This window comes from Harpia harpyja, chromosome 7 (genome assembly GCF_026419915.1).
Source record: "Harpia harpyja isolate bHarHar1 chromosome 7, bHarHar1 primary haplotype, whole genome shotgun sequence".
In the NCBI taxonomy this organism is placed as follows: Eukaryota; Metazoa; Chordata; class Aves; order Accipitriformes; family Accipitridae; genus Harpia; species Harpia harpyja.
The window spans coordinates 39,461,241-39,486,221 of NC_068946.1; the positions used below are offsets into that span (position 1 = coordinate 39,461,241).

At 54.8% G+C, this 24,981-nt stretch overlaps 2 protein-coding genes across 2 annotated transcripts in view; both read left to right on the forward strand.

The window, feature by feature from the left end:
* The first annotated feature begins 245 nt into the window (after positions 1 to 245).
* Positions 246 to 9,467, forward strand: LOC128144597 (motor neuron and pancreas homeobox protein 1-like). Its single transcript, XM_052793590.1, has 3 exons — positions 246 to 681; positions 8,442 to 8,602; positions 9,150 to 9,467. The coding sequence occupies exons 1-3, from the start codon at positions 246 to 248 to the stop codon at positions 9,465 to 9,467; spliced, it is 915 nt and encodes a 304-aa protein (XP_052649550.1).
* Positions 9,468 to 13,518: 4,051 nt separating this feature from the next.
* Positions 13,519 to 24,981, forward strand: part of CFAP65 (cilia and flagella associated protein 65) — a 34,241-nt gene continuing 22,778 nt past the window's right edge. Inside the window, exons 1-11 of the mRNA XM_052793465.1 lie at positions 13,519 to 13,642; positions 13,955 to 14,106; positions 14,801 to 14,903; positions 16,333 to 16,499; positions 18,531 to 18,730; positions 19,416 to 19,561; positions 20,678 to 20,900; positions 21,249 to 21,514; positions 22,769 to 22,969; positions 23,399 to 23,761; positions 24,775 to 24,912. Coding sequence (XP_052649425.1) covers positions 13,568 to 13,642; positions 13,955 to 14,106; positions 14,801 to 14,903; positions 16,333 to 16,499; positions 18,531 to 18,730; positions 19,416 to 19,561; positions 20,678 to 20,900; positions 21,249 to 21,514; positions 22,769 to 22,969; positions 23,399 to 23,761; positions 24,775 to 24,912 — 2,034 coding nt within the window. The 5' untranslated portion in view covers positions 13,519 to 13,567. The remainder of the gene's footprint in view (positions 13,643 to 13,954; positions 14,107 to 14,800; positions 14,904 to 16,332; positions 16,500 to 18,530; positions 18,731 to 19,415; positions 19,562 to 20,677; positions 20,901 to 21,248; positions 21,515 to 22,768; positions 22,970 to 23,398; positions 23,762 to 24,774; positions 24,913 to 24,981) is intronic.

The following is a 24,981-nucleotide window of genomic DNA, read 5'->3' on the forward strand; positions in this document are numbered from 1 at the left end:
CAATGGGGAGCTGGGGCAGGTGGAGGGGGGGTTAAAACCCCCCCCCGGTGCCGGCGGGCGAGCGAGTGCCCGGGAGGAGGAGCGGAGAGGAGGGCTGCCCCCGAGGGCAGCCCCGCGGAGCGCGGCGCGGCGGGGCCCCGCGGGTGGATGCCCGCCGGTGCCGGGGCTGGCCCGGTGCTGCCCGGCCGGGCTGTGCCCTGGCAGGGGAGCGGCGGGGTGCCGGGGAGGCCCGGCGGCTCCGGGCCATGCACAAGCCCATGGAGAAGTCCCAAAACTTCCGCATCGAGGCGCTCCTGGCTGAAGAGCCGGCGCGGAGTGCCTCCCCGCCGGGGCTGAGCCCCGGGAGCCCCGCGGCGAGCCCCGGCCCCGCCGGGCGCTCCGACACCCCCTCGCCGCGGGCGCCCCCGGCTGCCGCGCCCCTCGCCCCGGCCGGCTTCGTCCCCAAGCCCGGCTTGCTGCACCTCCCCGGCCCCGGGCTCGGCGCCCTGCCGGCCCTCTACCCGCCCGCCGTGTACCCGCTCCCGGCCCTGGCGGGCCAGCACCCCGCTTTCGCCTACACCGGCATCCCCCACCTGCCGCCGCCCGGCGCCGAGCACCTGAAGGCGGCCGTGGCCGGCTCCTTCCCGCTGGAGCACTGGATCCGAGCCGGGATGCTGGTGCCGAGGCTCTCCGACTTCCACGGTGAGTGACCCGGGGACCGACCCTCCCGTCGGGTGGGACGCGGCTCTCGCCCCTTCCAACCCCCGAGGGCCCCCGCCGGCACAACGGGGTGCGGGTCCCTTCGGGGACGGGGGGCTGAGGCTCTCCGAGGCCGCCCCTTCGCGGCTCCCCAGCGGTTGGGGTCGGGAGGCCGGCGGGGGCAGCGATCCCTCGGGGCTGACCCCAATGCGGGGCTCTTGCTGCGCCCAGACCCGCTCCCCAGCCAGGACAGGTTTGGGGGTCCCATTGGCGGGGGAGGGGGGGGGGCAAGACCCGGTGTCCGGAGACCTCCGAGGGCTGCGGGGCCCCGGGAACCCGATCCCTCGCCCTACCCCGGCCCGGTGCTGCGGGACGGCCCCGAGGGGCACTGCCCGCCCCGGTGCCGGCAGAGCAGAGCCGCTCCCGGGCCGGGCCAGCCGCGGCAGCCCCAGCTGCCGGCCCCGCACGGCCGCCGCGGGCTCGTTGGGCTCCGCCGCGGCGGGAAGGAAACGAAAATAAAGAAGCGGCTGCCGGAACCGGCACCGGGAAACGAATAAATCCCGGCCGGTGCGGTTGGGAACGAACCCGCCCGGGTCTCTGCGGCGGGGGCCGCCCGCCGGGGCCGGGGATGGGGCACAGAGGGATGCGCGGCCGCATCCGGGCCGGGGAAGGGACGGGGCTCCGGGTCGCTGCCCGCCGCAGCGCTCGGCGCGTTGGGGCGAGGGGCCGGCTCCGCGGGGCCGGTGAGCCCGGTGCCGGCGGGAGCTGCGGGAACCGGGCAGCCCGGCAGCGTGCTCGGCTCCAGCCCAGCCCCGCTCCTTCCTGGCGTGCAGGAGGGTGCCGGCTCCGTGCACAACCCCTTGCACGGTGGGCACGGCCAGGGCTGCGGGCAGGCACTGGACCCTGCACTGCAATGATGGGCCGCGGGTGGGGAGAGTCCTGCAAGGCATGGACGGCACAAGGGCTGACTTCAGGCTCTTGTCCCACAGGGGGCTGTCACTGGCACCCCTGGCAGTGTGACCCAGACCCTACCCTGTGCTTGGGGTGAGTGGAGGGGTTGGGGTTGCTTGGGGTTGCTGCAAAGATGGGGCCAGTGGGCAATAAAGCAAGAGCGGCTTGTTAATAAACACCCGGCAGAGTATCCGGATTTGTTAGCTGAGTTTAGTGTCTTAATAACCTGGGAACACATTTAAAAAAAAAAAAAAAGACTGGATAAGTCGGTTAATTAATAAACTGGCTGGGTGAATAATAGTGCAAAAATGGAGGATTAACATGAAACATCCCATTCATTGCTCCTTCCTCAAATTACACCTGGGCAGGCTGAAGGCTTCACCAGGCTGTCTCTCTTTCCATGGCTCTCCCTGGACTGTAGGATAGGTCCAGCTGTGAAGCGGTGGTGGCAGCTAAGGGTGTAGAATAAGCCTCCAGTGCTACAGGCTGTGTGCACTCTTCAAGCATGTCATTAAGAGCAGGAAAAAAAAAATCTCTATTTGTTGGTTGATGAAACACCTTCCTGCTCCTCTGCAGAGGCCATGTTGTCCTCGCCGGGTTTGGGTCTGTCGGTATATCTTGGCATCCCAGTAGCTTCATGCAGGGTTGTGTCCCACCAGAGTGGGATGACACCACTGCATCTGCCCCTGTGGCCCTGAGTGCAGCTTCTGGCTGGGATAATGTAGAGATATTTGTGCACCAAATTTGCATTGTGCATCAGCCCTATCCCTCTCAAGTGCAGGATCTGCTCCAGAGCTGGTTGTCTCCAAAACCTTGCTGAAAGGAGACAAATCCCAAATCACAGGCATGAGAACAGCTTGTGGAGGGAGCTTTTGGGCTGTGCTAGGATGCACAGGAACAGCATGTGAATGGGTCTTGTGGGAAGCACTGAGCTGGACTCCTATGGTAGCTTAGGGGGAGGAAAAGCAGTCTCTGACTCGAGTATTGCTTGATTGGGTCCTGGAGAGCCCAAAGCAGGGTAGAACCAAGGGAGACATGTGGAGGTGTAACAAGGATGCAGCAAAAGCTACCAAAGCTGTAGATTTTTAAATCAGAGTGACCACTGCCCCAATCCATGTCCTTGCCGAAAGGTGTTTGCTCCCAGTTCTGGGGAGCCCTTTGCAGTGGGGATTCTTTCTCCCCAGACTGTCCTGTTTAGTACTTCAGCAATTCTCCTGCTGTGAAGCTTTTCTTGCTCCAGTTTGCTCCCAAGATTTGTCACATCAAACACAGCAAATCACTGTCCATTCTCTTTGCCTGCCTGGTCTGCACATGAGGAGGATATGTAGGTCCCTTTCAGTCTTCTCTTTCCCCCACTATATAGCCCAGCTGCTTCCATCTCCTCTGAGCCAGGTTTCCATCCTGACTGCTCTCAGGGTTTTCTTCCAAACGTCCTCCTGTCTCAAAGCACAGGGACCAAGCTGGGTGCAGAGCTTGAGCTGATGCCTCCCTGAAGAAGAAGGATGAAGCTTTGTGCATTTGCAGCTGCTCTATTTGCAGCCTGCCTGTACCTCCCCACAAACATCAGTTCTGACTTGGGGTACTTATGCTTAGCTTGGGGTCTATTCTCTCCACGCTTTTTCTCCTAGGGATCCTGCTCCCCTGGTCCTTGTTTCGTGTTTTCTCAACACCATGTAGACTGTGTCATCAGACCCTGTTCCTCATCCATCTTCAGATCCTTATTTCAGTCCGTTGGAAACATTTGGGTTCTCAAATGTGTCCTCAGCCTTTCCTCTTGTGGGCTCACTGCAAGCTCCAAAAGCAAGTCCCTTTGCAGCGCGCCTTGTCACCAGGGATGGCCCCAGCTGCATGTTATGGTTGTGTCTGGGCTCATAGTGCCCCAGTGTGCTGGCCATGATGTGGGGCCGGGGACAGTGACGTGGGTACGCAAGGAGAGGAAGGAGCACCTGCCTAGGACATGCTGCCTGTACAGTCCTTCCTCATTTCTCTGAGGAGGGTGGTGGGCTGGGCAGGAGCCTCCCACTGTTGGCACAGGGCTCCTGGGCTGCCTGTGGTTCCTGGGTCCCCTGTCCCAACACCCAACCTAGACAGATGGACTGACAGACCTGCCTGGCTGAGGTTTCCAGAGCGATTGAGCACTAATGTCCATGGTGCTGGTCATGTTTAGCTCCCTGGGTAGCATTGGACAGATAGCTGGAAGAGACGAGTCGGAAAGCCTCCTAGGATGTGTTCTGGGGCATCTGAGAGGGAGGTCACCCTTGTGATTTATTTATAGGGGATTCCAGGACTAAATCCTGGAATAAATTCCTTCTTTAGCTGCCTCTGTAGAGGTGTTCTGCAGACACGGTCTAGTTTGGTCTCCTGGGGACAGTCAGTGTGGGGGAAGGAGCGGGACAGCCCCTGAACTGAAGCCGCAAGCTCTGTGGGGATGTGTTGCACACACTCGCCCTGCTCTCACCTGTGTATGGGAAAGGTAGGATGGCAGGGAGACGGTCTGAGACAGTGGATTGATACCCTTAGGAACCTTGCCTGGGCTTGGGTGCTGGGATTGCTCAGAGAAGTGCTCCTGCTGTGGTGCAAGTGGGTGCCATGCCTCCCTCACTAGCTGCCTCTGCAGAGCTGCAGTCAGCGCCTGGCTGCCTCTGCTGCAATGCGGAGTGAGAGGGCTGGGTGGGAAGGCCTGAGAAAAGGAGCAGGCATGCCCTCACTGCAGCCAGCAGGGATGCTGCCTGCCCAGGCTCTGCTGCTCCCAGCCTGGGTCCCTGTCCTAGGTCTTTGAGCACCTCCTGAACCGCACAGGGGAGCATTTGGCACTGGGGTGCCGTGCCTATTAGTATTTCTGGAGCTGTGATTTATTTGCCCTGGCTATCAGCGTGGAAATACAGCACAGCGGTGGGAGCCAAGTGCAGAGACCCGCTTTGGCGGAGAGTTGTAGGAGCGGCGAGCGGTGACATACAGCTGCAGACTCTCAGGAAGAGCGAAGGATTCCCTGTGGGGGACCTGGTGCTCAGATGGCTTTCCTGGGACACCACTTCTCTGCATCACCCACTCACCACCTTGATGGCTTGGTGCCCAGGCCAGATCCTGCCCGCAGTGGTGGAGAGCTGGCTGATGGGCTGTGCTGGGCTAGGAGAGCGGGCAAGACCAGTCGTACCAAACTGCTTCAAAAAGCAATGCCTTCCAAGGCTCACCAGATTCACAGTGGTCTGGCGTCAGCAGGAAATGTGGGCTGGAAAACAGCTGGCAAGCAGCAATCGGGGGTCAATGGTGGAGCAAGCAAGCAGAGGTAGCAAGTGCCCTTACACATGCTGCCCCACGGAAAATGGTAAGGGCTGCCGGCAGGGTAGGAGAAGCTTCTGGTGATGGCCCTGACATCTGGAGAAACACCGCCAAAGCAGACAGGGTGCTAATTTCCTCTCCTTTATCTGCCAGCCCACAAAATTAAGTGAACTATAGCTAAACAAACCAAATTAAAACCAAGTGGGTTAATATCAATGTAGGATTACCCTTGTTATCAAGTAGACGGAACTGTATCAAATAAACCAACAATTCTTTATAAGCTTTATCTAATTATCCAGGAGGCAGCTGCCTTGTAGAGCTCCTGGCCTCAGACTCAGAGGGCATTCCCGGCTCCAGGCCAAGCAATTTATTTACTGATATTGCAGCCGAATGCCAGGTGTCCGTCAGGGGGGTCCAAGCCCTGCCAGGCTGAAGGGATATTGAGATGAGCTCTGATCCTGGATGTAGCACTGGAGGAGGTGGCTGGTCAGATAGGAAATCCTTTGGGAAGCAAAGGTGTGATGCTGAGGCAGTCACTGGTCTTCTGGTAGGAGCTGGATAAGGGGGAGAGCCTTACCAAAGGGTTACTCTTTCTATGGGATGCTGGTTGTGATGGGGATGGGTTCATAGCTCGGCTGGCATGGACTGTGGGAGGTGAGTCCTGGGGGGATACTTGCTGTGCATCCCTTGGGAAGATGCTGTCCATGTCCATGTGACAGCCTGCCACAGGACTGGGGGGACAGGACTCCAGGGAGAACACTGGCAGGACAGGCTGGAGCTACCAGCAGCCACAAGGCATCACTTCCTCTTGCATGGGAAACTGGAACTTACTTCATACCCTCAGAGTCCACTTCCTCCTCCTCCCTTTGCTCCTTCCCCAGTGAGAAATTGCAGACCTTCTTCCTCCACACTGTCCCCAGGCAAAGGAGCCAGGGCCCTTCAGGGAAGCCAACAGCAGCTCTGAAGCCAGAGATGTTGGTCGTTCAGGTCCACGTTGACCTGCTGCTGTGGGTCGCTGAAGGTCAGGTGGACCTTAAAGCTGTGTTGGTTTGGGCTCACCCCATCTTGTCTGCTGGCCAAATCTTGAACAAGTCATGGGGGCAGCGGTGGTGATGGGTAGTAGCTGCTGAAGGGTGTATTGTTAGAGGAGGTCACAGGTTAGGTGGCCAGCCACATCTGTGTAGGCTGGGCTTTGGACTGGTGGTTGCTCGAACTGTATAAGAACACCACAGAGGGGTTTGAGTGTTATTTTTTTTGTCAGTGCTGGGGCAGAAGGCAGGGTGGGTTTCCAGGGAAGTTAGGGTCTGTACAAGGTTTTAAGGGACACCACTGCACTGATCCTGAATTGGAGACACGGAGATGGAGAAGCTGGGGCTGGCAGAGGGACCATGCTGCAGCAGTCGGTCCCCTGCATTGGTAGTCATTTGGGATATACCCCGTTTGGATTTATTTGGCTTTTGGGCAAACTTTCTGTTCTCCTTTTCCCTGCTAGACCAAGCAGTCCTCAGCATCTTACCTGGGGAAGAGTGAGTCCCTTGAGGGGGGTGGGTTGTTAAAGCAAGCTGCCTTTCAGCCTCCTCTGAATCTGGACAGACTGAACTTCTGATGCTTTTGGGGTCAAGACTCACCTCTGTGCCTCCACTCTTCCCACATCTGTTTTTAGTCTACCCACATCTGACCTTGCAGAAGGAGGCACAGAGGAGCCTTTGAGGGTGGTCTGAAGTATTTCTGTGCTCCCCAGAGCCAGGATGTAGTGCCCTAGGAGCTGAGCCCTGGTGTCTCTGCTTTGGGCTGGGGAATTCAGGCTGGGAATATGATATTTCTTCACCCCTGGCAAAACAGCCTCCAGCTCCAGAAAACACAGAAGTCCTGGATTACTGGATGCTGGGATGTGGGCACACCATCTTCCCTTCTATTTTCCCGAAGCATCCTCTACAGACCATGCCCAGAAAGAGGACCTGCTCACAGGGACCCTTCCCTGACCTGGTACAGCCAGCCCACGCAGTGCAGCCCCTGCTTCAGGGAGGGACTGAGGCACCCTTCCATCTCTGGCAGCAAAGGGGGCTTTCTGGGTGCCAGAGCCCTCAGGCTGCTGGATGCTGCCTGGGGATGCTTTATGTTGTGCTCCCCACCAACATTGACTGAATGAATTTCCCCTCTGGTTGTTTCTGACACATCTTTGGCCTTCCCTCCTCCAAGGAGTTGCAAGGCGTTTTATCTTGGGCTGCCCTGTCCCTGCAGATGCTGGTCCCCATGGCACCTCCTTTCCTTAGCCAAGGGGAGCCTTCTCAGGTCCATTTGGTCCCATGTCTCCACCGAGGATTTGTACAGCCAGAGCATCCACAGCCAGCCAGAGCCCAGGTAGCAGCCGCGCTCTGCGGAGCTGAGCCATCTTTCATCTGACATTTGTATTTGTCCCGGAAATCCTTTGAGCCTCTCAGTTGGTTTTAGCCTTGAATATGTTTTGTGTGCAAAATAACGCACTGTGTGTGTGTGTCAGAGCCATCAGCACAGCGTGCCTCTATTCAGTCCCTAGTTTAACTGGCCAGTAGCTGCCAGGTGGGTCCCACAGGCTGTCTCTCCTGGCACTGTGGGGCTGCAGGCGTAGGAGCGGTCGTGCCCATCCCCGCTTACAAGAGGAGCTTGCAGAGCCTCATCCCAGCCTGGGGTCTGCCTGTTTGACCCATCCCACCCACATCTAGGTACTTGGGATCAAACCTGGATCACGATCAGTTAATGCCCCCTTCATAAATGCCTGCCTCGTGCGTCACCACTATGTTTGTGAAAGGCTCGGTGGACACCTCAGGAAATGGGCAGGTTGGGATCAAAGCTGGAATCTGGGGGAAATAAAGTGGATGGTGCCCCATGCCCTGCAAAGCAGGTGAGCTGGAGCGACCCTTGCCGAGCAGGTGATGTCTCTGGGGCCACGATGCTCCGTCTCACCCCCCAAGACGCAGCGGCAGGGACGTGCCAAGGACCTTTCCCATTAATGCCCCCCCCCCCCACGCCACTCCGGCACTTTACTCCCAGCTGCAAACCTCTGGGTTTAACTGCCGGTGCAGTGCTGGGAGAAGCAGTAAAAGCTGAACCCCGGGGGGACAATAAAGCCAGGGGAGAGGAGATAAGCAGGGATCAAACACGGTGCGGCAGCCACCCCACGCTGGACTCTCAAAGGTCCCTTTGTTCCCGCTGCCTCCTGATTCAGCGCCGCGCTGCCTTCAAGGGCTGCGGGTGAGATAGCAGGGCTCATGGGCAGCCCTGCTGCTGCAGCCCCTGGCAGTTGGGCAGCCACCTGCACGGCCTGGCAATAAAAAAAGGAGGATTAATTTCAGTCACAGGACTGATCCGAGTTGCACACCAAAGCCTGATAACATATCTCGCTGGTTCCTATCAGCCAGGCAATAAAGCCATTATTGGGGTGGGAGATGATGGAAAAGACACTCACCTTCCTCCTCATCCTGGGCTTGCCGAGGGGATGTCGTCGTCCCCCCGCCCCGCTGTCCCCTGACTGCCGCCCGCTCTCTGCTCCGCAGCCGCCCCGCAGTCTGGCTTGATGGGGAAATGCCGTCGGCCCCGGACAGCCTTCACCAGCCAGCAGCTCCTAGAGCTGGAGAATCAGTTCAAGCTCAACAAGTACCTGTCCAGACCCAAGCGCTTTGAGGTGGCCACGTCGCTGATGCTCACTGAGACACAGGTACGTTGGTCCCGGGGAGATGGAGCGTAGCACCAGGCGGCTGCCGGGGGGGGAAGTCAAGGTCATGGGCAATGCCGATGCCCCTCACTTGGCTGCCATCAGCCCCACAGCCCACTGCCCCCATCAGCACCCCTTTCCAGGGCATCTCCTGCAGAGAGCTCCCTGGTGGGCTCCAGGCTCTTCTCTTGTGAAGGGCACCCCAGAAATACTGCTCCTCTTTTTACCTGGCACCCCCAACTTGGGCTTCAAAGCCTTCCCATCCCTCGCTGCACTGTGGGAGGGGGCTTTCTGTGGGGCTAAAATTAAAACGTCCCCGTGGACATCCTTGGGCATCCTGCAGAAGTTGGGCAGGGGGAAGGGAGCAGGCCCCCTGGGTATTCCTCTCCCCGTGACAACCTCAGCTTCCTTGCACAGACCCGCAGCACTGCGGGATGCCCCGCAACAAGGAGGCTTTGGGGGAGCCCTCCATGCAAGGAAGATGAGGGGGTGAGTGAGGACAGGATGGGGCAGGGGGACACACTCTCCCCTGGGGGCTCTCCCTCGGCAGGTGAAGATCTGGTTCCAGAACCGCCGCATGAAGTGGAAGCGGAGCCGCAAAGCCAAGGAGCAGGGGGCTCAGGCGGAGGCTGAGAAGCAACGAGGGCTCAGCAAAGCCTGTGAGAAGCTGCTGCCTGGCGAGCCCCGGGGACAAGCTGCTGAAAGCCCTGAGTTCATGGGGCACAGCCCCGGGTCGGGCTTCCTGCACCGCAGCACCGCCGAGCTGGGCTATGGCCCGGACTCCTCCTGCTCGGGGGGTGAGGATGAAGAGGAAGAGGAGGAGGATGAGATGGGTGCCACGGAGAGGAAGATTGGCTCTGTGTTGTGAAAGGCGGACAAAGCCGGCTGGGGAGAGGGGCCGGGCTGCGGTGTCGGGGTCTCTTTGCTGGCAGACACAGACTGTACCTGGGTGGAGTGGGGGGGGCTGCAGGGCGCCTGGCCCCCTTTAACTTATGTGTGTTTGGATCCTATTTAACTCGTAATTATTCCTCTGTGTGTATCTGGGGGAGTCCCCACATCCCTCCCTATAAAGCTGTTATCCGGATGCCTGTGCTCTTCCTTAGGGGACAGGAGGCTCTGCCTGCCTCCTGCCACCACACTGCACTGCGCTGCTGGGGTCCGTGGGGAACCGGGTGGGGACAGCAGACTTGCACGGCTGGCAGCCCACCGGCACAGCTGGAGGGGAGAGACCCCGGACCCTCCTTCGACTGTGCACTGCCCCTTCCCTGCAGATATGACAGTGCCTGGAGCAGCACATGCCTGCATGGTGCCAGCTGCCCTTCCCCTTGGTGGCATGAAGGCTGGGAAGGAGGATGCCCAGGATGCCTGCCAGCCTGCCCTGCCTCCTCCTGCACCTGTAGCATCCCTGAGTGGGGTCTGCTCTTTGCAGGGCAAAACTAATCTGTCTTGTGAAAGAGAACTGGTTAATTGGCTAGTGCAGCGGTGCTGTTTTCCATGCTGCAGTTATCCTGGTTGCATCGATGTGGCACTGCCCCCAAGTAAGGTGGGGACGGAGCCCTCCTGGGTTTAGGGAGGTGCTCAGGCTGTTTGTGAGGGCTCAATGCTTTGGCGAGCTCCCCTTTTCCCATGGCATTCTCTGAACCCCTCTCAGTCCCTTTCTGGGCTCATTTCATGATCCTCTTGGGACCCTGCTACCTGTGGCTGGGCTCAAATCAACCCCTGGTAGCAGGATGACAACACCTTCTGCCACCTCCCTAGAAGCGCTAGGGTTAAGCTCTGACCCCCCCCAAGTGAGCAGGCTGCCCTCGTCCTCAGCATGCTGGAGGGTCATGGCAGACCCTATAGACCTCCCATGCCTCCTGCACACTTTGTGGGCCTCCCCTTGGGATGCTGAGATGGCCATGCAGGCAGAGGGACCAGCCCCGCAATGTCCAGCCTCTCCACCCACCCCAGACCGAGGGGGCAGCCCTGTTTCACCACGCCAGTGCATGTAAGGCTGCAAGAGTGGGGCAGGCTGGGCTGGGATGCCCTGTTCCCAGGCAGCCTGTGTCGTCTCCCTCCTGCCCCGCTTTCTGCTGTCCTCTCCTCTCTTCTCCTCGTCGCTGCCTGGGCTGGCGGGGGGGCTGCCTGCCCCCAGGACCTGCCTGTGAGGGTGGGAGCTGCAGAGGGGCAGCAGCCTCCAGGGAGACCTGGGTCACCTCCGGCAGCTGGTCAGCGAGGGACTGGACAGGTAAATGTTGGTGTGGGGCTGTCACATCTCGCAGTGCTGGGTAACACCTGGCAGTGGCTGGGGCTGCCATGGGGCTGGGGGGCAGCACCCTGGGCAAGGGGACAGATGCGATGCTTTTGGGATAGAGGGATGGATGGGGAAGCAGATGATGGGAGAGAGGAGCATGTGGATGGAGGGAGGGAGGGAAGGAGGGATGGATGGATGGACAAACAACGGGCCTGTGTGGGGTGACAGTGACGCACAGTGGCTGCTGCCAGCTCAGCAGCTTCCCCCTGGGTGTGTGGCAACCTTGATGCTCAGGTCCCCTGTCCCCAGGCAACCCAGCCCAGGGCACAGCAGTGCCCTGCTGCCCACGCAGGAGGTGTCCAGATCCCTGGCACTGCCCGGGGGAAGCTCTGGTCCTGGGGACGGTGCAAGGGCAGCCCTTGCTCAAGTGGGGGAGATGCGAGTCAGGACAGGGGCTGGGTGCCATGAGCCTGCGATGGTTGGCATAACATGGAGCAGGAGAGGAATAAGTGTGTGGAAGCGGTGGGGGAAAGACAGGGAAGGAAAGGAGGAGGGGAGTGGGAAGTAGGGAAGGATGGTACCCAGTTCCCTGCCATTGCCCTGCAGGGACAGCGGGGCAGGAGAGACCCAACGCCCCAGGGGACCTGTGCCTACCGCCCCCCCCCCGGCACCCAGGACTGGGGACGGAGATGCTGGCAGATGCCAGGCCATGGCTGCAGGAGCCTCGGGGCTGAAGACATCTATCACCTGATGTACAGCCTGGTCCTCTGGCAGCGGGGGAGCACAGAGAGGACCACAGGCTGGATCTGGGCACACCGGGGCAGGAGTGAGGTGGGGAGGACAGGGATGGCAGGGGCAGAGAGGAAAAGGAGAGAAGGAAAGCAAGAAAAAAGAAAGTGCCGGGGGGGGGGGGGGGGGAGCTGAAGGGATGTCACAGACTTAAAACGTTCACCTTGATGGGCCATGACAGGTTTAATTTCCAGAGTACAACCATTAAAGTGATGGATGGGAGGCATTCATCTTGCCCCTCATACACACGGGCCCACTGTGGCTGCAGGAGGGTTTGTTTTGTTGCTGTTATTTATGAGGTTGTTTCTGCAGGAGCCAGGCACTCGTCCAGTGCTGGTGGGACAGAGGAGGGGACACAATTGATGCTGGAGGAGTTGGGGTGCTGATTTACCGCTGCTTAGCTGGATGACTCATGTTGTAAACATCGACAAATGCCATTAAAGCTGCATCTCCTTCCTACTTCTGCCCCGGCACCCTCCCCGCTCTGTGGGGTGCGGCCAGCCCTGCTCTCCACCATGCTGCTACCTGTGCGCCCTGGAGGGGCTGTCTGGCCCTTCACACTGGGACACAAGGGTCCCCCCCTCCCTGAGGGACACCCAGGGCCTGGGGAAGATGCAGGAGTGACCCACGGTGGTGGTGGTGCCCCATGGGAATGATACCTGATGGGCTTGTGCAGGCAGTGCTCCCCGGCCTGTGCCCCTTTGCCGGTCTCGGCCCCATAACTTCTTTCGGCAACGGTCACAACTTGTTATTTGTGTCATCGGTGCCCCAAGGAGCTCGGGGTGACCTGGCCCCGTTAAGGTGCCACCCCATCCCTATGCCAGCACTCTCCAGCCTGCTGCTCCCCCTGCCCCCTCCAGCAGCATCCCCGCCTCTTAGCCCCGCAGCCTCCTCACCCACCCATCCCGCACACCCACGGACTTCACGACACCCCCTTTGCCGGCTCAGCTTTGCACCTCTCTCCCCCCCGCCCCCGCCCCCATCCTCATCGCCCTTCTCCCCCGAGCTCTCTCCTGCCCCCCTCCACCCTCTGCACCCCTCGGGCTGCCACCCACCCCCCTCCATCTCCCTGAACCCCCCCATCTCTCCCTGGTCCCCATCTACCCCTCGCACTGCCTCCCCCCTCCCATCTGCCCCCCCCGCCCCTCGCCGCCCCCGCCCTGCGCGTCCCTCTGCTGCCCCCTGGCGGTCGCCGCCGGCACCTGTCACCGCCCCCCGCGCGGGGATTGACCCGAGGCGGCCGCCGTCGTTGCTCCGGGAGACGACGACGCCGCGTCCGGTCTCCATAGCAACACGGGCCGGGGCCTCGTGGCGCTGAGCGGCCGGGACCGGGCCGGCCTGGGGCCGGCCGGGGCCCGAGGTGGTCCGGGCTCTCGGGGGTCGGGCTGTGCTACAGGGAGCCGGGCAGGGCTTGGGGGAGCCGGGCGGGCCCGGGGGCGGCGGCGGTGGCCCGGGGCCCAGACTCTGCTCCGGGGGGCCGGGCAGGGTTCTAAAGGACTGGGCCGTGGCCCAGGGAACAGGGCCGTGCCGCAGTCATCTATATGGGGTTTTAGGGGGCCGGGCAAGGCTATAGAGTAGGGCTTTGCTACACTGGGCTCTGTGGGTCTGTAGTGGGCTGGGCAGGGCTGTGCTATAAAGGTCTGAGGAGAGCTCTGCCACGGGGGGCTGGGCTGTGAGGGGGGAGGGTGGTCACAGTCGCAGCCACGGTCTGTGCCAAGGAGGCTGCAGAGTGCAGGGCTGCGGCAGCGTGGTCTGTGGAGAGGGCTGGACTCAGCTGGCAAAATGGGGACACCACCGGGGACACTGCAGCCCCTGCAGGGCGGGGTGCCACCCTGAGCCCAAGGAGGGGTCGTTGGGTCTCTGGGAGTGCCCAGGTCTCGGCAGCAAAGACTGCCTGGGTGCAGGAGCAGCATGCGTGAGGACCTTTTCCTCTTGTTTTTCAGATGCTTGCTCAGGTGCATGGAGAGCCCCAAAACTCCGACTCTTTTCGGAAGCTGTGCTGTGGTTGTGTCAAGAAGGTGAGCGGAGGAGCAAAGGGTGCCATTGTCGTGGGCGGATTTACTGGCAAGGGCGGGGAGAGGAGAAAAAACAAAAATCCCTTTAGCCTTTGCTTCCCTCGTTCATGACATCCTTTAGTATCTGTTGTTTGGGCTGTGGCCAGGAGGTGTCCCCTCTGGACTCTTGGAGCAGGGCTTTTGGTGACTTCTGGAGCTTTGCCGCAGGGTGGCTCCTCCCGTCCTCTGCCGGAGTCAGAGACTTTTAGCGTAGAGCGTAGTGATTTCTCCTCCCTCCCACCCTAACTGCTAATGTCCCCGTTGCAATTCCCGAAGCTGTCTGCAAGAAAGCCAAAGAAGAAAGGCGTATTCTGGGGCATTGAGGTGGCCGAAACACTCAGGTGGCGTGGCTGGGAACTTGGAAAAGAGATGATCAAACATCTGATCTTGAAAAATGTTCATGAGAAAACCCAGAAGCTGAGCTACAGGTGCGTGGGAAGTTTCTTTCTCCTTCGTACTCCTCACACTCTCACTGCATCTTCATCCCTCCTGCTGTATCAGTCACATTAGCACCTTTTCTTGGATTCATCTGCCCCCTCTCCCCTTGGGTGTTGTATTGGAGACCGCGCATGCACGCTTATGTAGCCCGACAGAAACCTGCTAATTCAGAAGCACAGCCCTTGTTCCTGGCAGGAGTATTTTAAATGAAATGCCTTTTTTAAAATTCTGTTTTGCTGATAATTCTGTCTGTGAAGCATTTCCAGTCTAGTGAGATTTTAATTGTGGATGTATGCCAGCCAGTCACTAGTGTGTCCTAAAACCATTGCTCCCGGGAGTCCCACTGGCTGTTGAGCCATTCCAGCACTCCCTGTGACCCTTTCTGCTCTGAAACTCAAATGTTTCTGCTAAATGGGTTTTGCTCATGCTGCGTGGCCTGGGAATGTAAAATATTGTTTAAGGAAGGGGTAGGTAGGTATTGCTGGGAATGGGTTTCCAGGGCACCTGTTTTCTGCCCCTGTTTCTGATGATCTGCTGCCAAGGTATGCTTGGGGTCAGGTGTGTAAAGTGCTTCTAATTGTGGGGTCTGGAGGTTTTGATTCTTTATTCTCTTTTCTGCTGTCTAACTTAACAACAGCTGTATGCCCTCAGACAAAAATCTCTTGTTTTGATTTCATTACCTAGATGTCCTTCGACGCGATTCTTCTTCACTGTTTTTCCGCAGCCCATCACTTTGAGCCCTGGCATGTCCTTAACTCTGCCCATCGTTTTCCGGCCCACTGAAAAGGTAAAGTGGCAACATCAAAACTGCTCTCGGTGCTTGGGCTGGCTTCCAGGGGGGCAGTGGGCCTCTGCCACTCTTGTCCTTTCTGATCTGTTTTCACTTGAATAAATTAGTCCTTAGGGAAGGTTCTTGCATAGAAAGACTGGGCAGCGTGACCTTCCTGCTCTCCCCACACCTTCATCACCTGAGGGAGCCTTAACCCCTGAATTCTCTGCAGAGTTTGCCAATAGTTACAAGAGGGATCCTCACAAAAAGCATTCCCAGTTTTCCACATGCTTCTTCTAGCCGTGAAATCAGTAAGATAAGGTGCTTGAACTGTCCACACCTGGTTTGATCCCAGGGAACCTCAGCTGGATGGTTTTAGTGCAGAATCTTGGGTTGAGGGACTCAGTCTCTGCTTTCTTACAGGAGACCCCAAAGCCTGTACATTGAAGGGCTACTGATTTTCTATAAGGGATATGCCAAGGGCCTCTCTTCTTTTGGATGGGGTGGGTTTCTTTAAGTTTTATTTTTAACAGCAATGATTCTTTTTACCCAGCCTCTTTTCTTGATTTTCAGCTTGTTCCTGGTGTCTGTCTTGGCTCTGAGAGTTGATCTCTGGCTCTTGTCCACAGCTGTATATCTTTGATGTGAATCTCAGTCCTAGCCATAGAGCATGATCATTGGGTGGATTCCCAGTACCCTGCTCTTTTAGTATCATGATTTTCTGATGACTGTTCAGTGTTCCCTTTATGACATAAGCTGCTGGCCTTGTTCTATTTTCAGTGAATAGTTTGTCTGCACCACATCAATCGCTAGAGCAGGAGGCTCCCTTTCTTAGAGAGAGCAAGGTCTGTATGTGCTGCAGTGCCCAAGGTCTCTCCTTACCTGTATAACTGGTACTCAGGAGAGGTGATGATTGGGGAGCATGGAAGACATGTGTCTTGCAATTCCTTCTATTTTAGCCGGTTAGCAGATGTCCTGGGGCTATTTGTACACAGTGCTGTCAATGCTGCATCTTTAAGTTATGTATTATCCACTTAGCTCTCTAGCTGACAAAGCACTTAATCAAAGATTAATATTTCTGTGCTTGTGGAGCTGAAAGAAAGATTGTACATGCTTCAGTTTAGCTGAATTGGGATCTTGAAAATGCTGAAAGAAATCCATCTGCATCAAAACAAATCAGGTGAAACAAATGTGGTCTTCAACTGCTCTCTCTGAGTGTGTTTCCTGACAGAGTGAGGAGTATGCCTGAGTACCTTACTGCCTGGCTTTTCTGAGTGGTTCATATGCTCTCTGTCCTGCACAGAGGCCTCCCCTGGTACCTCTGTCACCGATGTTTTTTTCCCAACACTCTCACAGAGGTGAAGGTGATGGGTGTTCACGGGTAGAGCTGCAGTACCTGCAAGATGGAACCAATCTAACTGCTGTCTCCCCTTGCTTTTCTGTGCAGAAGGAGTATGAAGACAGCATCTGCTTTAAGAAGGCTGAGGGTGAGTTCTCTGTCACCCTGCATGCTACGCTTCCACGCCCCTGGCTGTCCTTCCCAGCAGCTGTCCAGTTGCCCATCTGTGCTGTCCACAATGTCACAGAGACAACATTCCCTGTGCGCAACATTGGGTGAGTGAGATGTGGCTAGGCAGACTCTCCTTCTGTTTTGCCAGGTATTTTGCCACCTTCTTGGACTCTCCAATGAATGCAGCTCATTCCAGTTGTCATTAGATCTGCTGGCTGCCTTAACAGGCAGCAGACCTCTGCATCCTCTGAGGTCATGGCAGAAAAGGCAGCAGAAATGGTAGTACATGTCAGATCTCACTGTGGGAACATCTTGGCACCTCACATCTGTCTGTTTCCAGCATACACTGAGAACCATTCATGCACAGTGTCGTGGTTTAACCCCAGCCAGCAACTAAACACCACGCAGCCGCTCACTCACTCCCCCCCACCCAGTGGGATGGGGGAGAAAATCGGGAAAAACCCGTGGGTTGAGATAAGAACGGTTTAATAGAACAGAAAAGAAGCAGCTAATAATGATAATGATAACACTAATAAAATGACAACAGCAATAATGAAAGGATTGGAATGTACAAATGATGCGCAGTGCAATTGCTCACCACCCGCCGACCGACACCCAGCCAGTCCCCCGAGCGGCGAATCCCTGCCACCACTTCCCCGTTCCTATACTGGATGGGACGTCACATGGTATAGAATACACCGTTGGCCAGTTTGGGTCAGGTGCCCTGGCTGTGTCCTGTGCCAACTTCTTGTGCCCCTCCAGCTTTCTCACTGGCTGGGCACGAGAAGCTGAAAAATCCTTGACATTAGTCTAAACACTACTGAGCAAGATGAAGACATCAGTGTTATCAACATTCTTCGCATACTGAACTCAAAACATAGCACTGTACCAGCTGCTAGGAAGACAGTTAACTCTATCCCAGCTGAAACCAGGACACACAGGAACTAGCTGGGGACCAGCAAGGTGTACCACTGAGAACATCCCACATTCACAGGAGAGGCCTGGGCTTGTAGTTAATCAAAGGCAGCCTGCCCAGCGTGAGCAGGGAGAGATGAGCTACCAGCTGGAAACATTTTAGTCTTCCTGTGACTTGACCTCTCTTCCCTTGGCACAGGAGTGCCATAGGGATGGCAGTGGAGGTGCCAACCTCTTTGATTTGGAGGCAGGCAATACAGAAGTTGGAGAGTCTCTCCAGTGCCTGCTCTTAGGTTCATGGAGCTGCCCAAAGCAGTGGCAGTGTTCTGTGGCTTGGAGTCATCATTTAGGAGCAAAGATGCTCCCAGTTATCAAGGACTGTCTTATTTTAATGAGGGAAGGACAGTAATTCTGGCAGTATTGTAGAAAGGAGTGCAGTGAAGAAGTTCCCAGGCAAGGAGGAGGTGTACTTCCAACCATTTACAGTGAGAGCAAAATAACCTTTACTAGTTGGAAGATGGCCTGTGCTCCCCAAAGCGGTCAGCTGATGCAGTAGGAAGGTGGAGAGGACAGAGGGGAGGGCACATGTATCTTCAGCAGAGCAAGCTATCAGCTAGAAACCCTTTTAAGTGATTCATTCTCCCCTTAGAGAAATCATTTGTGCTGACTGAGAGGCTCAGGGTGGTGGAGGATAGGGATGGTAAGTAGTGCACAGCTTGGAATCAATAAAATAGAAAAAGCTGATGGTATGTCATGTTCTTTGCACAAATCAAACAAGCAAAGGGAGTTCTGGAGAGTTGAATGAGGTATTAGGAAAACAGTTCAATCCTCTCTTCTCACCTGGGCATATAATAGAGGAACAAATGTTCATTTAGAATTAAGTAGCAGCAAATTTAGATACAGGAAAAGCAAATACTTCATTCTGGAGTTGATTTCTTCGCTATCACACGATGAAGCTGAGAAATTTTATGGCCATTAATAAAGTTCTTAGATGTAGTAGCTAAGATTCATTAAAGTGTGAACAGAGCGTTTGCAGAGACTAGAGACAAATTTCTTCCCAGCATCACATATTTGGCCAGATGCATTAGGCATTCTGCCATTCAACATTGGTTGCTTCACATCCTAACTGAATAACCCATTGTGAAAGGTCCATCCTATGTGTGATTGCACAGGCAGCAAAGAATTCATTCATCTACCTAAAAAATATCTCCATTTCCTAGTGATCTCGTTACTGTGTTTGCCTGGGAGACACCAAGCCCTTTCTGCATGATTCCTGACTGCGGCATGTTGAACCCAGGTGCTGAGTGCATGGTCAAGGTGGTTTTCCAACCCAAGGTGGCTGTGGTGTATGATGTGGCAGCAACGTGCTGGTTTGGAGGTGAAGAGAAACAAAAGAGGACTATCCAGCTAAAAGGCCTGGGTGAGCCTTTCTTGCATTTAACAGTTAAAGAAGTGCATATCATCCCTAAGTGTGGAATAGCATTTCACGGGGACACATGGAGGTGCTGGGCTCTGAGGCTGTGCCACAGTTGGCTCAACCCACTGATAAGCAAGTGAAGCCCATAGTTCTAAAGTGGCCTGCGAAATTTTCTAATGTACTTTTGTCAATTTGGAAGTGTGACCTGAAGAGACACAGGATCCAATATGCCCTGTGGCATGCTTTGGCCAAACCAGCATTTCTGGAGCCTGCTTAAGTTGACAGAGGGGAAGAAATGAGAGGAGTTCATTGGCACAATGCAAAAACCTCCAGAAACCCCTGGTCTTGTCTGTACTCAGTCTCTCCTGTCTGTCCCTGCTAGACAGAGAGCCAGAGGGAAAGGTCTAAAGCTCTCTGGATGCAAGTTAGAATAAGCAATGGTTTCACTAGCAAGTCCTTGCATGAAGTGCCTTGTATGGCCACTGACGAACAAAAGAAGTGGATCTGAGTTTAGTAAATTAGGGCTGGAAGGGAGCTTATTTGGTTCAAAGCAGGGCCAACTTTGAAGGTAGATCCAACTTCAGAGTTACCTGAGGTTGTTCAGAGGCTTGTCCAGTTGAACATTAAATATCCAAGAATGGAGATTCCACCTCTCTTTCTTAACCCAGTATATTATTTCCTTTAACAGCCAAATACCCTTACCTGCGGGTGAGTGTGACAGGGGAAAACTATGAAGGTGTACAGCCTGGAAAGTTTCAGGATGTGCTGTGCTTTGGATCAGTGCCAGTGGGGACAACTGTGGAGAAGTCTGTAGAAATCTTCAACATGTCTGTGGTATGTGGAGAGGGAGACTACTTCTCACAAGAAGTTGGCATGCTGGCATGTTTCCCTGGGATATGCGGTCTTGAGTATCTCCCTTAATGCTGTGAAAATAACCCAAGTGGGAATGTGACTAAAACAGAGATGATGAGCCTTCCCCTACCAACCAGGCCATTCACCATTGCCTTCCAGCTACAGTGCTAGCAACTCATCCATTTGCAGCATGATATGGCAGTTCCTGCCTGCTTCCCACCGTGCTTGGTCCAGATCAGACAGCTATTGTTGTCCTTCACATCCTGCAGCTCTCCTGCTCAGCCTGGACAAGCCCATCAGTCCTGTGTGGCAGTTGTGGCAGTCTCAAATTGGCATGCATGTGTCCCAGGCAGCTGATGGATCTTCTGCCGTCCGCAGTGGACTGCAGCCTGGTGAATTGTTCTCAAAGTCAAATGGGCTGTATTTGAGCACCTTGTTCTCTGCGCCAGCTTGGCCCATGCCAGCCCGTTAAAAGATGGATGTACTCAAAGACTGCTGACATGGATGACAGCAGTGCTGACTCCTCCACAGTCTCTGCAACTTGGGAGTGGCAAAGACATACTCATTTGTTGTACTGTTATAATTCACACTGCAATGGTGTTCAGCATCCCCAGGCAAAGATCAGGACCTTTTTAAGGGGCTTGAGGAAGGCATCAGAGAGCTGATCTTGGTGGGGGTTTTTTGTGAAAAGAAGATTCCCCAGACAAGGTGGAACTGTGGATGAAGGGAAATAAATTATCTGCCTGCAGGTCCCCTGGTCACAGCAGTCACTTAGGCTACTTTGGTCCTTGGGGACACCTTGAGCCATCCTCCCCACTACCAGGAGGGGCACTCCAACCCCAGAGATCACCAGGACATGTTGCTGCAGCCCACTGACTTCTGAGTGTATTGTGGGAGCTTGCTGCCAGCAGTGCTCCAGCAGGACAGAGTTGCAGAAGTTTGCACAGCATTTCTGTGCTGAGCTGCAGTAGCCTTGGTGTTCTTGGTGGTGTTCAGCTCTGCTGAAAACTTCAGTTCTTCACTGATTAGTGTCCTGCATTCAGATCCATCCTGGCTCCTCTTGGCTCCTTTGTCAACCTATTTCTTTTCTGCTTGCAGGTTGATGCACCATGTAGGATAGAAAGAGCAAAAGATCCTCTGCTTCAAGATCATGTTTTCTCCTGTGATGTGTCCTATGGTGTTGTCCCTGCCAATGGGAAGCTGGTCTTGTGCATACGATTTCAGCCTCAGATAGTAGGAGAGCACAGTACCGACTATTTCACTATAATATCTGCTGGATGCCTCTTGCAGACTGTCCTGAAGGTGGTTGGCTCATGTAAAGGTACCACAGTGAAAGCCTTCCCTGTTTCTCCCCATTGTCGTTGTCTTAGCACTGCAGGGGAAGGGCTAGTGCTTGAGGAAGGGCTAGGGACTGTCACAGCCCTGAGTCACAGACTTACCTTCTGCTGGGACCCAGGCTGTCCCTGGTGCACCATTTGAGGTTTATACTTGCTTGAGACAGATGTGAGACTGTTAGAAGTGAATATCCAGCTGTTTGCTAGGACTGGTGGGTTTTCTAATGAGGTGATTCTGGTTTGGGAAGATCAGTTAAGTGCAACAGTGGCTTGTGACATGTTGACAGAAACAGCTATGACAGGTCCAGGATCTGTCTTACATGTTGTTGTGCTAGGTCCTTTAGTGTCCCTGCACCAATATTCTGTGGACTTCGACTGGATCAATCTTGGGGAAAGTTTGATGCAGACGCTGAAAATCAGCAACATATCAGATGTCCCAGCCTATTACCAATTTGATATTGATGTCAGAGGGAGTGTCTTCTCCTTGGATCGACCCTGTGGAGTCTTGGAGGGCATAACAACACTAGCACTGAAGGTGACCTTTCGACCTACTCACCCCATCAGCTATCACCGCAGAGTGGTGTGCCTTGTCCACCATCAGGTATGAGAGGCAAAGGGTGGTTTCATCACTGTGGTAGCTCAGAGGGATCTTCCAATGTAACCCATTAGAGCTGGCCTCTCTCACTTAGTAGCCCCCACAAATCTCTTCCCACTGCGTTTCCATTGACACCTGTCACATAATCATAGAATCATTTAGGTTGGAATGGACCTTTCAGATCATCGAGTGAAACCACTAACCTAACAATGCCAAGTCCACCACTAAACCATGTCCCTAAGTGCCACATCTACACATCTTTTAAATACCTCCAGGGATGGTGACTTTACCACTTCCCTGGGCAGCCTGTTCCAGTGCTTGACAACCTTTTTGGTGAAGAAATTTTTCCTAATATCCAATCTAAACCTCCCCTGGCACAACTTGAGGCCATTTCCTCTTGTCCTATTGTTTGTTGCTTAGGAGAAGAGACCAACACCCACCTCGCTACAGCCTCCTTTCAGGTAGTTGTAGAGAGTGATAGGGTCTCCCCTGAGCCTCCTTTTCTCCAGGCTAAACAACCCCAGTTTCCTCAGCTGCTCCTTATAAGACTTGTGCTCTAGACCCTTCACCAGCTTCATTGCTCTTCTTTGGACATGCCCCAGCACCTCAGTGTCTTTGTTGTAGTGAGGGGCCCCAAACTGAACACAGTTCAGTATCTGAGGTGTGGCCTTACCAGCGCCAAGTACAGGGGGATGATCACTTCCCTAGTCCTGCTGGCCACTCTATTTCTGATACAGGCCAGGATGCTATTGGCCTTCTTGGCCAGCTGGGCACACTGCTGGCTCATAGTCAGCCAGCTGTCGACCAACACCCTCAGATCCTTTCCCTCCATGCAGCTTTCCAGCCACGCTTCCCCAGGCCTGTAGCGTTGCATGGGGTTGTTGTGACCCAGGTGCAGGACCTGGGCTCTTGTTGAGCAGAATTCCCATGGTGCAGGTTCCTATCAGCAGTAGAGGGCTGATGTGGACAGACAGTCAGTAACGCCTCTGGGTAGGGTGAGGTGCATCCTCAGTGGATCCTGTTCATTTAGGTCTCTGAGTGAAATTTAGCTGCACAGCCATGCACTGAGTGCCTTCAACTTTCACTCCAGTTTCAAGAAAGTTCTTGCGTCCTGTCAAGACATAAAGTAAATGGCAGTCTAATATTGCAGATGCTAAGCCTTTCCCAGGCATGTTTTGGAAGTGAGGTACTAGGATGGTGTAACTCTCAAAACAATCACAGAAGGGCAGTTTATTATAATCCTTTCTGGTGTTTTCCCAGGAACCCATGTATGTGGACTTTTTTGGTACCTGCCATTCAGACATAGCTAAGCCAGCCATCCTTCAGGCAAGACACCTCTCCTGGTACCGAACCAACATGGTGAGGGGACTGACCTTCTACCCCCCGGATATCCTGAGTGTGATGCTGAAGGATGGGAAGTTGCAGATGGATGAAAAGGGAGCCCTCATGCTGCCCCCCAAGGTATGAGCTGCCCTCCGTGGAATCTAAGGTGCTGTTCTCTGCAGATGTTGGGCTTCTGTTGCACAGGCCAGACAGATCTAGAAGGACTCACAGGTGCCAGACTGATTTCTCTAGTATCTCTGCTGTTAATGTTCCCAGCACACACCAATACTATCTATGTCAGTTGGGTCTTACCCAAGTTCAGCCACTAAGCCACTTTCTGGCTTTAACTCAGTCACGGTGTCTTCTTTTGCTTCATGTAGCTTCAGACTGAGCACTGGCTTACAAACAGGAGCCTCCTTGAAGCCTAGACTTGGAGATGTCCTGGGAACTGTCAATGAAGTTCATCTTGCATGTCCTCTTGCTTGTGAAGGCAGTCAGGACTGTAGTGCCTGGTGCCTCCCACAGGCACACTTCCCCTGCTCACGCCAAGACGTTTCCATCCTGTAGATCCCTCAGGACAAGCCTCCCAAGGAATACTTTGAAGCCAACTCCATGACTGAATATTTCTACGATGGTGTAAGCAGTGACCTGGCCTTGTTTCCTCCTCACATTAGTGTCAGCCCCAGGGAGTATGATTTTGGTTGCTGCGTGCCACTCCACAAGGTAGAACCGCTTCCTCTCTGTGTGACCAACCACACCAAAGGAACGGTCACTGTTGCCTGGACTCCAAGCCATGGCAGTGCCTTCCGAGTGAGCCCTGAAATCTGTGACATCCCACCTTTGAAGTCTTCAGCCTTCCGTGTTCTTTTCCAGCCCACTCAGCTCAACAGTCTCTATGCAGCAGAGCTGGAAGGTTTTGCCTCTTACAAGGTTAGTAGGAATTACTAGGACCAGTTTCCAGAGAGGGCCTGGCAAGAGGCTGCAGGCTAAAGGCTTTTGGGGGAGTTAAAATTCAAATGGAACCTTTCATTTTGAGTTTGGCAAACTGGCATCTTTACTAACTCTTTTGGCCACTGTTTTGATACACTGGTGGGTTAAAATTTCTTCTTCACCTGTGTCCTGGCAAAGATAAATCAGCAAAGCAAGCCACAGTGCATGCATATGAACAGTTACACTTGCTCTTACCCCCAGTGAATGTGAAGTAATGTACACCGCACTGAAGGAGGAATTACTGTGGATTACCGCACTATTAGCATAGATGGGAGCCTGCACAAGGATGGTTGTTGTGGCCTGGGTGGTGGGCAGTAACTTGGTTTTTGTGTCTGGCCCTCCACAAGTAAAGCTGCTGAGGGCATTCTACATCACTGCAGCCTCTCCTCCCATGTGATGTGGGATTCACATCACACAAGGCTGCAATTGCAGGTTTTAGCACCCAGAAACTTCCTGGTAGGCGAGAGAGATCTTCATTACATTGTTGATTATTCTTGCGTTTTTCTTCCCTTCTAAGCCAGTGTGGAGGATATCTGGGAGTAACCTTAGAGTCAGGAGTTTCTTAGGCTCAGGTAAAGGGTAGATGATTATTTTCAGTGACTCACTGTTAAATGCTAACTTTAGCACCTGCAAATATCTCAAACTGCACTAGGGTGTCTGTAGACCCTCCTTCCCTAAGGCAGCTCCTGTACTATCACAGAACAGCTGGGATAGGTCCTTCTGCTTGAAAGTCACTCCATAGTCTTTTGGGTCTGAAATGTAGTTATTTGGGAAAGCAGCACTCATGTTTCTCATCTGGCACTGGTCAGTTCTTGTTCCCTGAAAAAGTCAATTCCTCAGCCCCAGAAATGCCATTGAAACAAACTGCTGCTGTTGATGACACATGGACTTGAAGGCACCTTGCCACACTCCCTTCCTGCATGCACTCTGTTCTGTATCTTGCATGCCTGCAGGTGCTGAGACACTACAGCAACATTGAGGAGGATGCCACCATCTGTCCATCCTGGTGCCTGACTGTCAGGCTGAGAGCGCACACGTATGAAGCAGAACGGGAACACTTCATCCCACAGTACATCCTGGATGTCCCCAAGGTGTGTAACTGGTTGATGTTTGGATCTTTGCGGAGATGCTCAGTGTTTACATCTGAAGTCTTTACCTTG